At 51.2% G+C, this 17,439-nt stretch overlaps 1 protein-coding gene across 3 annotated transcripts in view; it reads left to right on the top strand.

Annotated features, from left to right (window-relative positions):
* The window catches only part of BLK (BLK proto-oncogene, Src family tyrosine kinase), a 70,411-nt gene extending 57,970 nt beyond the window's left edge, over positions 1–12,441 (top strand). For all 3 annotated transcript variants that reach the window (XM_032332259.1, XM_032332261.1, XM_032332260.1), the window contains 7 exons: positions 3,127–3,273; positions 3,711–3,863; positions 5,161–5,340; positions 6,515–6,591; positions 9,298–9,448; positions 10,727–10,858; positions 11,594–12,441. In XM_032332259.1, coding sequence (XP_032188150.1) covers positions 3,127–3,273; positions 3,711–3,863; positions 5,161–5,340; positions 6,515–6,591; positions 9,298–9,448; positions 10,727–10,858; positions 11,594–11,799 — 1,046 coding nt within the window. In that variant the 3' untranslated portion in view covers positions 11,800–12,441. The remainder of the gene's footprint in view (positions 1–3,126; positions 3,274–3,710; positions 3,864–5,160; positions 5,341–6,514; positions 6,592–9,297; positions 9,449–10,726; positions 10,859–11,593) is intronic.
* The last annotated feature ends 4,998 nt before the right edge of the window (positions 12,442–17,439 follow it).

Genomic DNA, 17,439 nt, shown 5'->3' with positions numbered 1-17,439 from the left:
CTCTCCTTGGCTTGTAGATAGCCACCTTCTACCTGACAGACCTCCTGACCTGGTCTGTCCTCAGTCTGTGTCCTAATCTCCTTTTCTAATAAGGGCACCAGTCATGTTGGATTAGTCAACCTGTCTCCCCACCAATGACTTCAGTAGTTACCTCTTTAAAGCTCCCATCTCCAAATAGAGTCACATTCTGAGCTACTGGTGGACTTCAATATAGGAATTTGGGAGGGACACAATTCAGCTCGTAACAGGTACCCTCATGTTGTTGAGGACAGTGGTCCGTTCACATTCACTGCTCTACAGAACCCAGCATATGAATATTCTGTAAGCTGTTCCTCCTTTCTGATGTTGGGAGACATACGCTGTTTCCAGCTTGCAGCTATTATGAACGGACTGCTCTGGACCTTATTATATATGCTTCCTGGTACATATTTGCCATCTTTGGGATGCTGAGCCAATAGCCCCATTTGAAAGATGAGGAAACTGAGTCCCTAAGGGAAGAAATGACTCCCATGAGGCCAACAGTGAACAGAGATCAGAGGATCAGAGCCCAAGTCATCTAAGAGACTTTACAAGGTCTACAGTGTGTCCGGCTGGCCTGTCGTGAGCTGATGGAGGCGAATATCCCTGAGTAAGATGAAGGAAGCCTTTGTTCATCATGACATGGCACATAAGGACCTCTTACGTCCTTGTGGCCAATTTTTAACTGGAGGAGAGGTGGTGACAGTGACATCAGAGGAGGAAGGGAAGAGATGATGGCTGGGCTGCAAGCTGGTTCCCTGTGGCTGGGGCAATGAGAGGAGAGAGAGGTTCTGCTTAGTGGGAGCACCCCGCCAGCCTCGTCCTCCAGCTCCAACACAGCTTGAGAACCACAGCGAGCGGAAGCCCCAGAGCAGCAAACAAGGGACAAAGAGAGCTGCTCATTATACCCTGGGAAGCTCAGGGGAGATCCCGAAGCCTCCCCGCCCTTCAAAGGGTCAGGGCCAGGTTGAGGAGGTGGGGGGTGCATTGGTCAGTTGGGTGTTCTATATAAAATATCCGGAACTGTACCAGTGGATGAATTAAATCCATATATATCTATATATGGATATTGCCATATTGCCACTATTCCATTTTAATGGCAAAGCACCTTTGGCCAAGAAGCGATATGGGAATCACTGGAGATGACATACCTGTTTTGTTTTTAGAAAATATTTCAAACATGTACAGAAGTAGAGAGAATAGTATAATGGAACCCCTTGTGCCCACATTCTGCTTGGACAGTGATCTCTCAGTCAATCCTATTTTCTGTATATTCCCATCCACCCCTCCTATGTTGACACAAGTCCCAGAATCATGTGATTTCGCCCTGGACATGATGTCTTAGTCATTGTCTATTGCTAAGGTGCCCTCTGGAAGAGGGACCCCCCCCAACCTCAGGATGGAGGAAGGGGTTCTCTAAAGGTGGGGGTACCCCTCTTGTCCTTGCCCACCATGGGGAAGCTAGTCCAAGCTGGAAATTGGCCAGTTGGAGGCAGGGCTGCAGGACTGCCCCAGCATCATCAAGCCCACACACACAGACTGACACAGACACATTTGCACACATGCTCCTCAGAACTCCGAAGCAAGTGCCCTCCCTCTGCATCTGAAAACTGCAGCCAGCGGATGGAAGACAGGGAAGGAACGCTGCCCACAGAAGCTGGGGAAATGAATTCTCACTCCGTATTGCCTCTGTTGTCTCTTAGCCTCTCAAACCTCTGTTTATGGGTACCTGGGTGAGGATCAGCTAGTTTCCAGTCTGAAGGCAGACAGTTCTGCGGGCATTAAATCTCAATCTCTGGGAGCCCTGAACCAGCAGTTGAAAGTATTTGGAGGAATAACAATAAGAAGAATATTAAACTGTGAAAAGAAATGGGGGACAGGCCCTTGGATGAACCCCAAGCAAGCTGGAAGCCCTAAATCATGAGCAACGGTAGCAACATCGTGGGGAAGAGAGCAGGGTCTCCTAGGCTTCTTATGATGCAGCCTACACGATGTCCAGCTGAAAAGAAAAAAAAAAAAAAAAAGAGGAGGGGGGAAGAAAGGCCCTCTTCCTCACTACCGGGGTGGTGCAAGGTTCGATGAACTCATTAGAGCCACTCTCCGGTTGCACTTACCTGGGCAAGGCAGGGGAGACAGTTTGCAGCGAGCAGGGTGGAGCTGCGGTCGCGGACGTGGGATGGGCCTGGAGACAGCAAAATGCACACACACATCTTGCATGGTCTGTAAGTAGGTGATGAGAGGCGCAATAGCTAAGGGAGGGGAGAGGGAAAGGTGGTTTGCGAGGGAGACAAACAGCACCGCGGAAAAACCAGGCGAGCACACCCAGAAGAAGAGGCGTCCGAGCCTGACACCTAGCGGTGGAGCTTTGTAAAAGCTTCCTCTAGGAGCGGGGAACCCTCAGCCGGCCACTAGCATTCCCCTTCCTGACCTCAGTTTCCTCATCTTCCCATTAAGAGTAGCGGGCGTGTTACCCAGAGAGCTGGACAGAGACATTTTATGAGAACATCAAGTCGTGGAAAGACGTTTCTCCAGTGGAAACTCTTGCCTCCTAAATTGCTCTTAACCTTTAGCTTCTGCTATCCTTGTCTGCAGGCAGACAGTAATATACATGACAAGGTACAGAGATGTTTATGAATTTGAACAGAATTCCTGGGAAATAGGTTATTATATTCTCTTCCACGGACATGAGTGCTTAAGTTTGGTGTTTGCTATTCCTTGTGGGGGCAGCGCCAGCCTTTTCAGCTAGAATGAGTGAGTTGAATGAATCCAGGAATCAATCAATCCTCTAGTTCCTTCAATAACTCTACATTTCTCAATAAATAGTCCATGGCAAAGGGGGGTCCCTGGATGACCAGATGTCCAAGTAGGGGGCAGCATGTTTGCTTCAGAGTTCTGGGATTCCCTGGCTTGGAGGGAAACATCAAGGTCTGAGTTGGGTGGCGAGGATAGGGAAGGCTTTCTGGAGGGCTGAGGTTGAGATGACAGAAAGGTAACTTATGGTGGGAAGAGTTAAAGTGGAGGGCAGAATTTGGGTGGTTTTGAAATGAAGCCCAAATATCAACCCTGATTTTCCCCTCTGTATGCCTTGTATCTTTATTACTCCTCTAGGTGCCTTTTCCTTGACTGTGAAGGATGTGACCACCCAGGGGGAGATGATCAAACACTACAAGATCCGCTCCCTGGATGAAGGGGGCTATTACATCTCCCCCCGCATCACCTTCCCTACACTCCAGGCTTTGGTGCAGCATTATTCTCGTAAGAGGGGAGGATGTGACCGGGGTGCAGAGGAGCCCTTCGATCTATCACTAGATCTCAAGATCATGTGAATCACTGGTGCCATCTTAGGGGAGGGGGCTATCCCAAAGCTGGGCAAGTATCGGCACAGTGATTCAAAGTCGATTTCCCTAATCCCTTCTACTGGCTCACTCAGCGTGTGACCACTTGGAGCATAACGAGGATTTTCAGTCTTAGAGGAGGTCAATGACAGCATGCCTTGCTTTACGCAAAATGAATGCAAATAGCAGAGAGTGTGTACAGCAAATGTGAACACAGGCATATGTGTACTTGGACATGGGAGTGTGGTTGGCAAAAACAAGAAAGGGACACAGCTGGGAAGGATATGGTTCCCGAGGGAGACCTGTGATTAGGCTACTCTGGTAATCTCCAGCTCCATCTCTTCTTCCCTAATGCAGAGAAAGGGGATGGTTTATGCCAGAGGCTGACCCAACCCTGTGTGAGTCTGGCTCCCCAAAACCCCTGGGCCCAGGATGAATGGGAAATCCCCCGGCAGTCTCTCAAGCTGGTCAGGAAACTCGGGTCTGGGCAGTTTGGCGATGTCTGGATGGGTGAGTATGTGGCCAGAAGCCTCTCTCTCCCTGCCCTGTGTCCTGAAGCACAGAAGGCTCGGGATATGCACACTGTATTGTGCTTCCCCAGAAAGCTTGTTTGGGAGAAGGGCCAGAGGCGATGGTACCCATTTCACAGATGAGGTAATGAAGGCAAGCCTAAGACACTGCAGTGACTTGGCCTCCACTGTCAGGACACCATGGTGGTGCAGTAGGAACAGACTCCAGCTCTCCCAACACCTTGGTTGGTTCCTTCCCTCACTCTTCACTGCCCGGGGCTAGTCTGCCATGGATGGACTGGTCTGTGAACTTGAACATCTGGCTAAATCCTCTTAGCTTTGGTTTGCCAGATGGAAATGACCTGTTCAACATGGTCAATGGTGACCCAGGAGCTCCAGAAGTCTAATAATAGACCAAGCCACTGCTTGTAGCTGGGTGACAAGCGAGGTCACTGAGCGCCCCAGTCCCTGTACGTGTAGCGGACGACCACTCTTGTACTCACCAAGAGCACTAGCAGACTATGAAAGGCAGTGCTTTATTTTATTCCTGGACCAGTCCATAGCTCTGGGGCATGATCCCCAGATGAGATCCACCTGTGTCCCCAAACCCTCCTCCAGCAACCGGGACTGATGCCTGAAACACCTATGTGCGGAGCCCTACATAGGTCCTTGCAAAGATCTCCTGAGAAGGGTGTGTCAATTATTTTTTATCTTTTACCTTTCAGGGTGGATGGGGGAGCTTGATGGAGGAGAACGTGGTTGGAGGAAAATGTGGGTGGGGGATGGAGGTACAGGGGAAGGAAACTTGCAGGGCACAGAAAGGAGGGAAAGAGGTCTACAAGCCACCTCTGCCTCCTCGGCAGTGCTGCCATGGGCTGTGATGCCCATTTCCAGGCCGAAGGTATCGTGTGGTAGAAGAGACTCACGTCGGGAGAGGAGCAGGCTATAGGAAGGGCAGAAGGGACGCGACACACCAGGACAGACCTGGCGCAGGGGCGAGGAGGTAAAACAGCCTCCCTCCAGGCAGGGAAGTTTCTCAACTCCCTGAGGCTCCAGTCGGGCACAAGAGGCTGAGATAGGCTGGCGTCCTACAGGAAAAGCCAGCTCATCTGTCACCTATAGGACCTGAACATCCGAGCCCAGGGCTCCATCCTAGGCGGGCAGTTCTGACCTCAGTCCTCCACCTATAGAATAAGGGTGGCTCCTGGGAGCTTATAGATATTTTAGTGAAGTGATCACCTCCCACAGTGTCCAGGTCTTCTAAATGGTTTCTTTATTCTCTCCCTGACCCGGCTCAGGTTATTACAAGAACAATGTGAAAGTGGCCATCAAGACCTTAAAGGAGGGAACCATGTCTCCGGAGGCCTTCCTGGCAGAGGCCAACATGATGAAAACTCTCCAGCATGAGAGGCTAGTTCGTCTCTATGCCGTGGTCACCAAGGAGCCCATTTACATCGTGACCGAGTACATGGCCAGAGGTGGTGCCCTGCATGGGGCTGCATCGTCAGTCAGGGGTGGGGAGGGGCAGGGTCAAGGCATGAGGAGCCCAGAAGGCTGAGGCTGATCTGCTGCAGTGGGTCTGCCAGTGAGCGGACCTCCGTGGGGTATCCCTGGGTCATGGGCCCCACCAATTAGCCAATATCCTACAGATCTAAGGTTTTCCATGGGACTGAGGGGCAGGAAGGAAGGATGGTGGGGAAAATATGGGTCAGTGGTTCTTTCAGAGCTGTGTCCCCATTCAGACACACTTCAGGCAACATTTTTGGAGGGCACCTTCTATGCCCAGCACTGTCTGATGCTCACCAGGGAGGGCAGAGCACTGCCAAGAGTGCTCGACTGGGCATCCAGAGATGGTTCTGGTCCCAGTTCTGCCACTCACTAGCCATGGACTTCTGAAAACCATAAATGACATCATGGGTGAAAAGAGAGATCAGGCCAGCTGGCCATGGAAGTCCACAGTGAAGCCAAGATCTCATGGGGCAGTGGGTGGGGGTCAGCCTGTGAGCTCCTTCCCACTCTTCCTGTGACCCTGATTGCCCAACACTTCTGTAGGATCCTAACCTGCCATGTTAACCTAACTCCTTAGAAATCATCCTCAAGGGGGCCCCACATTGAGCTGGGAACTCAATGCCCCCTCAGGTGACCATCCCTCCCAGTTCTTAGATGTCACAGTGGAGATGCATTTGTCCCCCGCACCAAACCCTAGGAGGCAGGGGTCTCCGTGCTGGCATTTTTTGCACCCTTGGTCCTCAGAGACAGAATCTCTGCCAACAAAGGGTGAAGGGGACAGGAAGACACTGTGGGACATCATGCCAGGAACAGGCACTGATACAGAGTCGGGAGATCAGGTTCTGCTCCTGGATCTCCAGCTGGGTGGCTCTGACCCTTGCAGAAACTGAACTTCCTCTGAGCAGCTGGGAGCACACTGGCTGCCTCCTGGGATGCTCTGATGACCGAGACTAGAATTTCTGTAAAGCAGAAAGCACTCTACTCTGCAGCTGTGGGTGGTTTTGTTCTCTGTGTACCGGAGATCTGACAGGGTGCCCCATGTTTCCTGACACCAGGTTGGGGGCAGTGCTCACATGGGAGGGACCGGCACAGCCGGGGTTGGCTCATTTTGCACAAGAGCGGTTGCAACTTCTCTTTCCTTAGGATGCTTGCTGGATTTCCTGAAGACAGATGAAGGTAGCAGATTGTCCCTCCCCAGACTGATCGACATGTCAGCCCAGGTTTGTGAGCTATCAACTATAGCAAAGCCCAAGAGTAGTTATGACCAAGTGGACTCAGAACCCCACCCTCTCCTCTGTGCCTTGTGGCTTCATGAAACTGACTATTCAGAGGTTGTAGCCACTCAATTTAGGCTGGGCTGGGAAGGGCAGAAAACACAGAGTAATAACGGTTTAAATTTGTAAATATCCAGAAGTGTTCTGTGTGGGGGCAAGTAAGTGGGTCTTTCCCCCAAAGACACAGGGACCCACATTTCTTCCATCTGCTCGGCACTTAGCATGTCATTTAAGCCCACCTTCTCCCTTCTAACAGCTGAGCCACTCAGGCTTCCCACCTTCCTCCTTCTAGAGACATGTCCCTGAAGTCACCTACTATCCTTACTTTGACATTTCTTTCCTTGCCCCCAATCATGTCACCTGGCCACACCCAGGCTGCGAAGGAGGTTGGGAAATGCAGTCTTTATTCTGGGCCGTTGGGATGAAGTGAGGTGAGTCCAATTATTCCTGAAGAGAAGGAGAACGGATGGTGTGGGGAACCCGGAGAGTTCACCTGAATTCCATGTGACAGTGTAGGCAGGCGTGTCATGACCTCCTTTCTTCCTCAGATTATGCCCACAAATGCCTCCTCCAGCAGGTGAATCACAGTCCAGGCTTCATGAGGTGAAGAGCAAAAGGGAGAGAAGGGGTCGTTCCTCCCCGGGGATGTTAGCTGAGGGTTCTAACTGGCAGGGAAACACACCTGATGGCCGTGAGTGTGTGTGTCTGCTAAAACTGGAACTCTCAGCAGAAGAGCTCTGGTCTGTGGTCAGCCGGTGAGACCCAGAAACACACACACATCCGCCTCCAGAGAGGAAACCTCCCCCTCACCCCACACCACCACCCCATCCCCACCTTGTCTGGTATTATCTGTTATTAGTATCAGTGCAGGAACTGATGCCACCATGCCCTTTTTCCACTAAGGTTAGCGCACCTGGGTTTGGGTAGGGTGCTGAGTGGTCTCGGAAAATTAACACTGGTAACCAGCCTCAAACCACAAAACAGTGATAAGAGTGGCCACCCCTTTTTTCTTTCTTTCTTCGCCTTTCTCACTCTCCCCTGTCTCTTTCTCAGTTCCTGGGGAAATCTTGGGTCTTCCCAGGGGCAAAGGATATGAAAAGCCACCTGCATTTATACCTAGGGGTGGCCAAGAATCTAAGGGTTAGGAAACCAGAAAATCAGAACCTTCCAAGTGAACAGCTTCTACACCCCATTCTAGTCATGCTTGCGTCTCAGCAAACACGTGTGTGGACACACACACACACACACACACACACACGACCCTTCTGGGCACTCCTTTTCCTGCTTTGCAGGATGAAATGCAAATCCCGCCTATAACCGTCATCTATGTGCCCTACTTTGCAGCCCCACAGCACCCCCCCATGTCCTGTCACACCCCTGAGCCCTCACTCAGGCTGCCCCTTTCACCCAGAATGCCTGGGCAAAATCCTAACCGACATTCAAGACCCAAGTTAAATTCAATTCAGATTTCCCTGGATGGGAAAGGGGCAGAGAACACTTTCTGCATGAGTTTCAGTTAGCACCGCGTGTGGTGTAGTCGTCTTGAAAGCCCATCTGGTTCCCCCGCAAACCCCCCCACCTTTGGTATGATTTCTAGTACTTCTCAGCACGCATTTGTTAATGGGAGGAGTGCTGGTAAATGTTATCCAGATCCAAGATATTTGGTATTCAGCTTTCTAGCCCCCACAGTAACATCCCAATAAATGTATGATTTAGCAAAGGAATAAATGAATGACGAAGTGAATGGATTCATGAATAAACCAGGGCAGATGGACGCTTACGGAGAAGTAGGATGAAGTCCAGTGCTGCCTTCTTGCCATCGCTGGTCTGGGGGTACACTGGCATTTTATGCTCTGCCCCGGTTCCTTCATCCATCAAGCGGGACTGAGAAGAATAAAGCCTCCATGGGTTTCCTCGACTACAAGACACAAGTGCCACATGAGCAGCTATTCCTGGCCCAGTGGTGGTGATGGGGGACAGAAACGGCCTCTGGTCCACTGGAATTCTGCGCATGCCCTCTGAGGGCCTCGTTAGCCACCTGGCCACATGTCTTGTGTAATGCCCACCTCAACTCCGCACCCTGGAGACCCCTTTCCTCATGTTGCAGGTCAGGACCGAGACCCCTCAGAGAGCTTACGCAGCCCCAGTCCAAGGCTCCCTGCTCTTGAACAGTGCTGCTGACTTCCCTCCTTCCCTGACCTTTTCTTCCCCGACCCCTTCAAAGACCTTCTTCTGCTTTCATTCTGCTGTCTTCCTTCCCTGCAAACACTTGGAAGGACAGAGAAGTGGGTGAGGGGTTCAGGCAGCTCTGGCTCTGATATCCATGTCTCTGCTTTTCTGGGCTTTTCGAGGGCTGCGGTCTATGGCTTATTCAGCTGAAGAGTGGTGGAAGCCAGTTTCCTCCACTCAGGAATCTGCTCCTTCTCCTTCTCCAGCAGCACTCCTCGTCCCCTATGCATCTGCTAACAAACACAAACACAGACCTCCAAGTGTTCCTGCCCCTTCCAGGCTAAGAGGGGGTGAGGACCGGCCCTCCAGATAGGTGGGCAGGTCCTTCCTCTCCTGATAGCGGCTCTGCAGGGCATGCTGGTTGGCTCCATCCTTGCCTGGAGGTCCCTGCGCTGTCCTTCACTGTGTGGCTTGTTCCCTCAGATTGCCGAAGGAATGGCGTACATCGAGCAAATGAATTCGATCCACCGTGACCTGAGAGCAGCCAACATCCTGGTGTCTGAGACCCTGTGCTGCAAGATCGCGGACTTCGGCTTGGCCCGCATCATTGACAGTGAATACACCGCTCAAGAAGGTGGGCGGAGCCCCCATCTACAAGGGAGACCTTGGGCCTTACCTTCCCCAACTCCCTAAACCCCCTTGTGCTTCTCCTTGACACTTCAGAGAAGAGCTTTCTGTTTTTTCCCAATTCTGGCCTCACTCCCAGGTAGATCAGCGTTTCTGTAAAGGGGCTTCACTAGTGTCTGATGAGGAATGGTTTTGTGATGAAGTAGGTTTGGAGATGCTGCATAGGTTGTTCTGACCCTCTTTGGAGATTCCTGGTGCACACCAACATATGAAAGGCACTGACAAGTCCTGCAGCAAAGAAACAGCATATATTTGCTTCACCTGTCTCTCCAAAACTAATTTGAGCCCAAGGTACTTTTTTCACTTGGCTTCTATAAGCCTCCCACAGATGTAGGGTTTCTCAGAACACACTATGGAAAACATTTTTTTGAAGCATGAGCAGGCAGTAAATGCTTATACCTGAATTAGGGTTTCCACAGAGCATTCTGCTTTTCTTCATAAGACAAAAAAAAAAGAAAAAGAAAAAATCTTCATGAGAAGATTTAAAATGGTCAAATACATGTATCAAGTAAGCTAACAAGCAATATTAGCTGAGCATATTAATCAGTTGGCACAGGAGAAGGATCAATAGGGCTTGTTCCCTGAGGAAGCTTCAGGCTGGCTGGGGAAACCGAGAAAGCAGGGCAAGGAAGGAGGTAATCCCATGCTGAGCTGTATGCTGTCTACTCTACATGCTGACCAGGCTGCAGCTTCCCAGGGGGCTTCACGGGACAGCGTGATTGGAATGCCCTCCTCACCGTGACCCTAGGTAGCACACAAGTCCCTTGTCATCAGTTCCATTTTGCAGGTAGGGATTAAAAGGCAGGGACCAGTTAAGATGACTTGCCCAAACTATGGATTTCTGTTATTAAACACGTGAGGTGGAAATAACTCTTCTGTCCCAGGTGGAAACACATATGGGTTGCCTTGTGAAGCCCATGGAACCAAGACCCAAACAGGGTGACAGAGGTTGTCTCTTGGGCTGTGCACCCCTAGAGTCTTCAACATGCCTACTCATGTGTTCTAGTGGGTCTTAGTGGTTCTCTGGAAGCATCTCTGGAAGCACTCTAGGGCTGTGCACCCCTAGAGTCTTCAACATGCCTACTCATGTGTTCTAGTGGGTCTTAGTGGTTCTCTGGAAGCACAACCAGAGATGGTGGTCCAAGGCCTGCTAAAAAGGGGGAGGGAAGGTGCATAGGGACAGTCTGTCATGGCCTCACAAAGCTGCCTGTGGCTTTTCTCATAGGCGCCAAGTTCCCCATCAAGTGGACTGCCCCAGAGGCCATCCATTTTGGGGTGTTCACCATCAAAGCAGATGTGTGGTCGTTTGGAATCCTCCTGATGGAAATCGTCACTTATGGGCGTGTACCCTATCCAGGTAGGCGGCTTGGTCCCGCAGTGATTAGATGGGTTCCCTACCTTTCAGAAATGACTGCAATGACAGATATCCCATCCTTGGTGCCTGGAGCTGCCCACATCTATGTCAGAATGGGGTCCCGCAGTTGGAACAGAGACTCATGCATGTCACTCTGGAGACAGAGGCTCTGTGCCCCTTCCTCAACATTGCTTTGGCAACAGGGCTGTGCCCCTTCATTCAGGAGAGGTCAGTAAACCCCCAAACCAGGAATTAAGTGAAGGTCAGTGTCTGAACTCAAGTTCACTCCAAACTGGTTCTCACTTGAGGACAGCTTGTCTCTCCTCTGGCCTTGCACCTTGGGTGTAGTTCCGGAAGCCGTGTTCTGACTGTACAACTTCCCAGCCCTCCCCCCACCCCACTGGGCCGCTAAAGGGCTTGGCCAACTCAGCCAAGCGGTCTCCCTCCGCGGGCTGGTGCATCTTCACGGAGCACCTGGCCAGCAAGGGACGGGCTTGGGCTGTGTGCCCATGGCAGGTAAGCAAGCCAGGGTCCCACACACAGAGGAACTGCCTGCACTAAGGAGACAACCCAAGCCTCCCCTCCAGCTGTTCTCGGAGGAATGACATGTAAATAAAGGGTTGTTTCTCAGGGGCACCAGCTGGGCAGCCCAGTGACCTGCGAGGGAGGATGCGGTGGTCTGGGCCTCACGGGCTCCCGCCGCCCCTCAGCCGCGCTCTGCGTCCCCTCCGCCTGCAGGAATGAGCAACCCCGAGGTCATCCGCAGCCTGGAGCGCGGCTACCGCATGCCGCGGCCGGACTCGTGCCCGCCGGAGCTGTACCGCGGTGTCATTGCTGAGTGCTGGAGGAGCCGGCCAGAGGAGCGGCCCACCTTTGAGTTCCTGCAGTCAGTGCTCGAGGACTTCCACACAGCCACCGAGCAGCAGTACGAGCTGCAGCCCTAGGCCCTGACGCAGGGACACGCGTCCGGGGCGCGCGAGGCCCGGGGTTGGCTCACACCTGCGACCCATCCTGTAGAACTGACCAGGCATGTTCACCTCGCAGCTTATATTCTAGCCACAGCCAGCCAGGAAAGGCAGGGATGAATTGGTATGCCCATTTCTCAGATGAGGAAAGTAGAGGTAGAGGCAGCCTGACGGGTGGATCACACAGCACAGACTCTGGACATTCAATGGCAGCTCCCCCCCCCTTCTCTGGCTGTGTGACCTTGGTGAGCCATTCAGCCTCTCTGTTCCTCCGCTGTCTTACTTGTACAATGAGGGAAGAACCATGATAGTACCTACCTCGTATGTTCCTCGGGAGGATTACATTCGTTAACCCCAGTAAGATGTTCAGAATAGTGTCAGGCAAACGCCTGGCACACCGTTAAACGTTTGAATTCGTGTGACAACCCTGAGCTGGCGCCAAAAGCAAGAAGTCGACTACAGGTGACTGGGGAGTCCGGCTGCTCCCACCTGCGCGGTCCGCGCCCCTGTCCTGCTCGCTCTCTGCTACCCCAGAAGCAGGACTGGGTCCTCTGAGATGTCCATTCAGAGAAGCGTCCAGCGCTTTGGGGACTTTTCCGTAATAAAGTCACGAGATTTGACTTTCGCCGTGTCGTTACTGGGGACAAGCCTGGACCTCGCTACGTGACACAGGTGGTTTGCATGAGTGACGCGGCAAGGGACTCGCGGATTCGTGGAAACCGAGCCCGGCCTCAAGGACAACACCGCAGACCCAGGGGTCATGGCCTTTTAGGGGAGGCTTGAGCGGGGCCGGCAGGTGGCGCCCTCACCTCAGAAATCCCTGGGCTTCTGGTCTGAGTCCAGGACCCGTTGCTGAGGCCTGGCAGTGGGAGAGTGCCAGCTGCACTTGTTGGGGGTGCGTGCACGGGGAGCGAGCGCCCTGGGCTCTGAGTCCTGCGACCAGGTGCAGCAACGAGGTGCGGACGGTGATGGGATGGTAACACCAGGAAACATTCAAGGCTTCACACTGTTCAGGAGGCTCGCTATTTGTCATGGTTTTTTGTTGTTGTTGTTTTTATTTATAATAGATTTATTATAATAGATTATTATTAAATAGATTTATTATGATAGATTTTTTTGAGAATTTAGGTTTATGAAAAATAAGTGGAAAGAACAAAGAATGTCCATTTACCCCTCACCCCCGCCCCTCTATTTCCTCTATTATTAACATCTTGCCATAGTGTGGTTCATTTGTTACAACTAACAGGCCAAATTAACACATCATTACTAGCTAAAGCCCCTAGTTTACATTAGGATTCGCTCTTTGTGTTATATTGTATGCGTTTTGGACAAATGTATAATGACTTGCCTCCAGCATTACACTATCATATAAAATAGTTTCAATGCCCTAAAAATCCCTTATGCTTCTATTCATCCCTCCCTCCCTTTAAACCCCTGGCCAGCAACTTGCCATGTTTTGACCCCTCTGATCCTGGTAACCCAAGGAATATTACGATGTTGTGTACAGAGGAAGAAAGGCAGGCACAAAGAGATTGGGTGGTATTCCCAGGTCACACTGCTTATTAGTGGTGGGAGGGGGTTGAGGCGAGCACAGCTGCTGGACTATGGCAGCAGAGTCTTGGCGGGAGCTGCTGGGCTGGAAGAACCTCACCGCAGGAGCTGCCCCTGTAGGGGAACAGAGATGACTGGGCAAAGAAGAACAAACATCTGTATGTTTGCATCCTTGGGATTTCCAGTATGCATTCCTGTAAGGTCCTTGGGATTTCTAGTATGTGTTCCCATACTGTCTATGGATTCTCAAACAGCTCTGGGGAGGCATCACCATTGTTATCAAGCCTATACTCCTTTCCATACAAGAAATAAATGACAGAGGCTCCACACCACGAAGCTTATTCAGAGGCTCTTAGCTGGCCAGTGCTGGACCCCAGATTTGAACCCATTCTTTGCCCCCAGCCCCTCTCCACAAACTACTACGTAGGTGAACACGACAGTCCCAGGAGCAGGCGATGCTGGTACGCGGAGGTGAGGCAGGCTTACATGGAGCCTAGTGAGTGTGTGTGAAGCAGGCAACATGGTCAGATTGGGGCTTGGACAGATCTCCTCTAGGCCATCCAGGATTTGGGAGGTAGAGGGCTCTAGGGACAAGAAACCTTGTCCTCAGGGCAGTGGGGAGAGGGAGGGGCAGAGAATTGCCTCTGAGCTCCCCCAGGAACCATGGGCACTTTGGGCAAGAGTACTGCGGAGTCTTTCAGAAAAAAAATTCACAGCTCAGCCTCCCCCACTCTGGAGGAGGCCTAGTGCCCACGCCCCATCTCCTCAGAATATCTGGGAATTGGGGCTGTCAGGGCCAGACCCCAAGATGAGGGAACATGGCTGGAGGGAACTAAGCTGGAATTCAGGGTAACCTGTAGAGGGTTGGGGAGGGCACCAGACAGACAGATCTGAGCCCGTAAGGCTTACAAATGAGCAGGGTCTGAGAGGACCTAAGAGTGACTCTGGAGGGAGTACTGGAAGGAGTCTTATCAGTCAGATAGAAAATGAATCCCTCCTTCCTGCTTAGACCTACAGCCTGGGCACCACCACCCTGCCTCTCATGGCCCCTCTGAAGTAGTTTCCAGCAACTTGGGCTCCAGCTGTCCAGAGCTGCAAGGCCTGGGGCTGGCTCGTCACCTCGCTGGACCCCACCACCTTCCCCATAAAGATGAAGTGGGTTCTCTCGGTGCTTTGTAACTGCACTGCTTCTAAAAATCACTTCAGCTCCTTGTTTTGAAAAACAGGTTTCTTGGGGTGCCTGAGTAGCTCAGTGAGTTCAGTGACTCTTGGTCTCAGCTCAGGTCATGATCTCGTGGGTTGTGGGATCGAGCCCAGCACTAGGCTCTGTGCTCAGCAGGGTGTCTGAGATTTTCTCCCTCTGCACCCTTCCCAAGGTGCTCTCTCTCTCTCTCCCTCTCTCAAATAAATAAAGCTTCGGGAGAACATAATAAATAAAAGACAGGCTTCTAGTCGCTCTCTGAGATTCTGATCCAGTGGGTCTAAGGTGGGATCTGGAAACCTCATCTTTCCTAGAGCCCTCAACCCTGGCTGCAGTTCAGATGATGGTGCGGTGAAGGTTAGACCATGACACAGGGGAAGGAACATCTAAAAATACCAGTGCCAGGATTCCAGGAGGGGCCTGACCATTGGCACATTTTAGATGTCTGCAGCTGATACTAGAGTTCAGCCAGGATTGGGAACCATGGGGCTAGGCTGCATGGGGTTGGGAAGGACCCTTCCCAGGAGGGCAAGCTGCAAGGCACCAGGGGTTCCTAGTTTGATGCTCAGGCCGTGGAATTGCAAGACCAGTTCATGTCTGTTGCTTTTCCTAGTTCTCTATGCAAGTCCTAACCTGCAGAAACTAGAAAAGAAACCCATGAGCCCAATGTTTTCTCAGACACACCTTGTCAGGCTCACAGAGGTTTTCTGGAGGTGAGGCTGGAGCCCAACCTTGAGGGACCAGAGAGACTTTTCACCACCAGGAGGCACCCTTGCCTTAGCGGTGCCCAGAACTGAGCCTGAGTGCCCCAGGAGGTTTTGTTAGGACAATCGTCCAATTTATAAAGACCCAGAAGCTTTTCAATTCCCAGCCAGAAAGTGAAGTGTGAGAGGATGTGGAGAGAGATGCAGCATGACAGAGATAGATACAGAGAGAGACAATACGGAGAGAAACAGAGACACATAGAGAGCCTGAATGGGCAGAGGCGACATTTCCTGCTCTGGGAATTCGTCTTCCGAGTGGGAGGGCTGCTCACTCAGGGCTGTGGAGGTCATATTCTCCCGCCAGGATCTGCGAGTGGAAGGAAATCGCAGGGAGAACCCGGGCCTGAGATATTTGATCGCTGCCCGTCTCCCAGAGCTCTGGCGAGGAGCACACCCGGCCTTGGACCCAGACGTCTCCTGGCCTGTGATGGAAACCCTGCCTTCCTTTCCCTCTTCCTCCACCGAGGCAGGACACATGTGCAGCAATGGAATTGCTGCAGCATTTGAAAATGAAGAACGGCAAGATCCTTGGGGTTACATAGACCTGGGTTCAAATACAAGCACTTCCTTTCCCAGGATGTGTGACCTTGGACTCTGGGCTTGATTTCTCTGAGCCTCAGTTTCTTCATCTATAAAATGGACATAAAATAAAAATACCCCAAAGAGGGGCACCTAGGTGGCTCCGTGGGTTGAGCTTCCAACTCTTGATTTTGGCTCAGGTCATGACCTTGGTGTCATGGCATTGAGCAGCCTGGCATTGGGCTTCACAAGTTTAACACAGAATCTGCTTGAGATTCTCCTTCCCTTTCCTTCTCCCGGCATCCAGTCACACTCTAAATAAATGAGTGGATGGATGGATGGATGAATAATCTTTTTTAAAAACACCTAAAATATAGGCTTGTTTCGAGGTTTAGACAAAATAGTACATACGAGGCATTTATCATTGTGCCTGTCTTCTGCAAATGCTCAGAAATGTTAGCTCTTTTTTTTTTTTTTAAAGATTTTTTATTTATTTATTTGACAGACAGAGATCACAAGTAGGCAGAGAGGCAGGCAGAGAGAGGAAGGAAGCAGGCCCCCCTGCAGAGCAGAGAGCCTGATGTGGGGCTCCATCCCAGGACCCTGAGATCATGACCCGAGCAGAAGGCAGAGGCTTTTACCCACTGAGCCACCCAGACGCCCCAGAAATGTTAGCTCTTATTATTATTCTTAGGATAGCCCCCAGAGAAAGGCCTTTAAAGACACTGAGTCACAACCTCCAACACCTTACCTGGGTTTCCCTGTCCTCTGTGATCTGTCTCCAGACTTGGGCTTCTAACACCACCAGTATTCTGTTCTCCACTCATTGCCGTGATTTTTCTTTGTCGTCTCTCACACCCCTCCCACCTTCGAAGAAGGACTTCAAAAAGAACACGTGGGATTTGAAGTCAAGGACCTAGGTTTAGCAGCACTTTCCGGCTGTGCAACCTTGGGTAAATAACTCAAGTTCTCGGAGCCTCCACTTCCTTGTCTGTGAACAGGTGAGAACAATGACTCCCTTGCAAGGTTGTTTTAAGGATTTAAAGAGTAGTTTAAAAATGGAATGGTAGATTGGGCTGCCGGAACAAGTACCACAGAGTGGGGCACGTCAGCCACAGAAATGTCTTTTCTCATAGCTTTGGATGCTTGTTTCAGAAACAAGCCTATTTGGTGTGGGTAAAATTCTCATCTACAAATAAGTAACATCCACAGAGAAGCTGGAACACCAACGGACCAGCTCCTTTTTTTTTTTTTTTTTTTTTTTTTAAGGTTTTGCTTTTAAGTAATCTCTCCACTCAACTTGAACTCCAAGCCGAGTTCGAGAGTTTCTTGCTCTACCGACTGAGCCAGCCAGGAGCCCCCGCAGAGCACCGGCTTCCTGTAGGACGGTCTAGATTTACACAGAAGACAAATTTGTCTTTAAAATGAAATGATTTATTTTATAGAAGGGTCCACCACATATTCCTTCAGGTACTTTAAAAAGCAGTCTTTGAGGTTCCTCAAGCCTCCTGTCGTCCTCAGTTTTGGTTTTGGCTGTGGTCAAACACCCCTCACATAAAATGTCCCTACCAGCCCAGGCACTTT

Source organism: Mustela erminea, chromosome 2 (genome assembly GCF_009829155.1).
Source record: "Mustela erminea isolate mMusErm1 chromosome 2, mMusErm1.Pri, whole genome shotgun sequence".
Taxonomy (NCBI): Eukaryota; Metazoa; Chordata; class Mammalia; order Carnivora; family Mustelidae; genus Mustela; species Mustela erminea.
The sequence above is the reverse complement of the archived record's forward strand: the minus strand, read 5'-3'. Positions and strand labels throughout refer to the sequence as shown.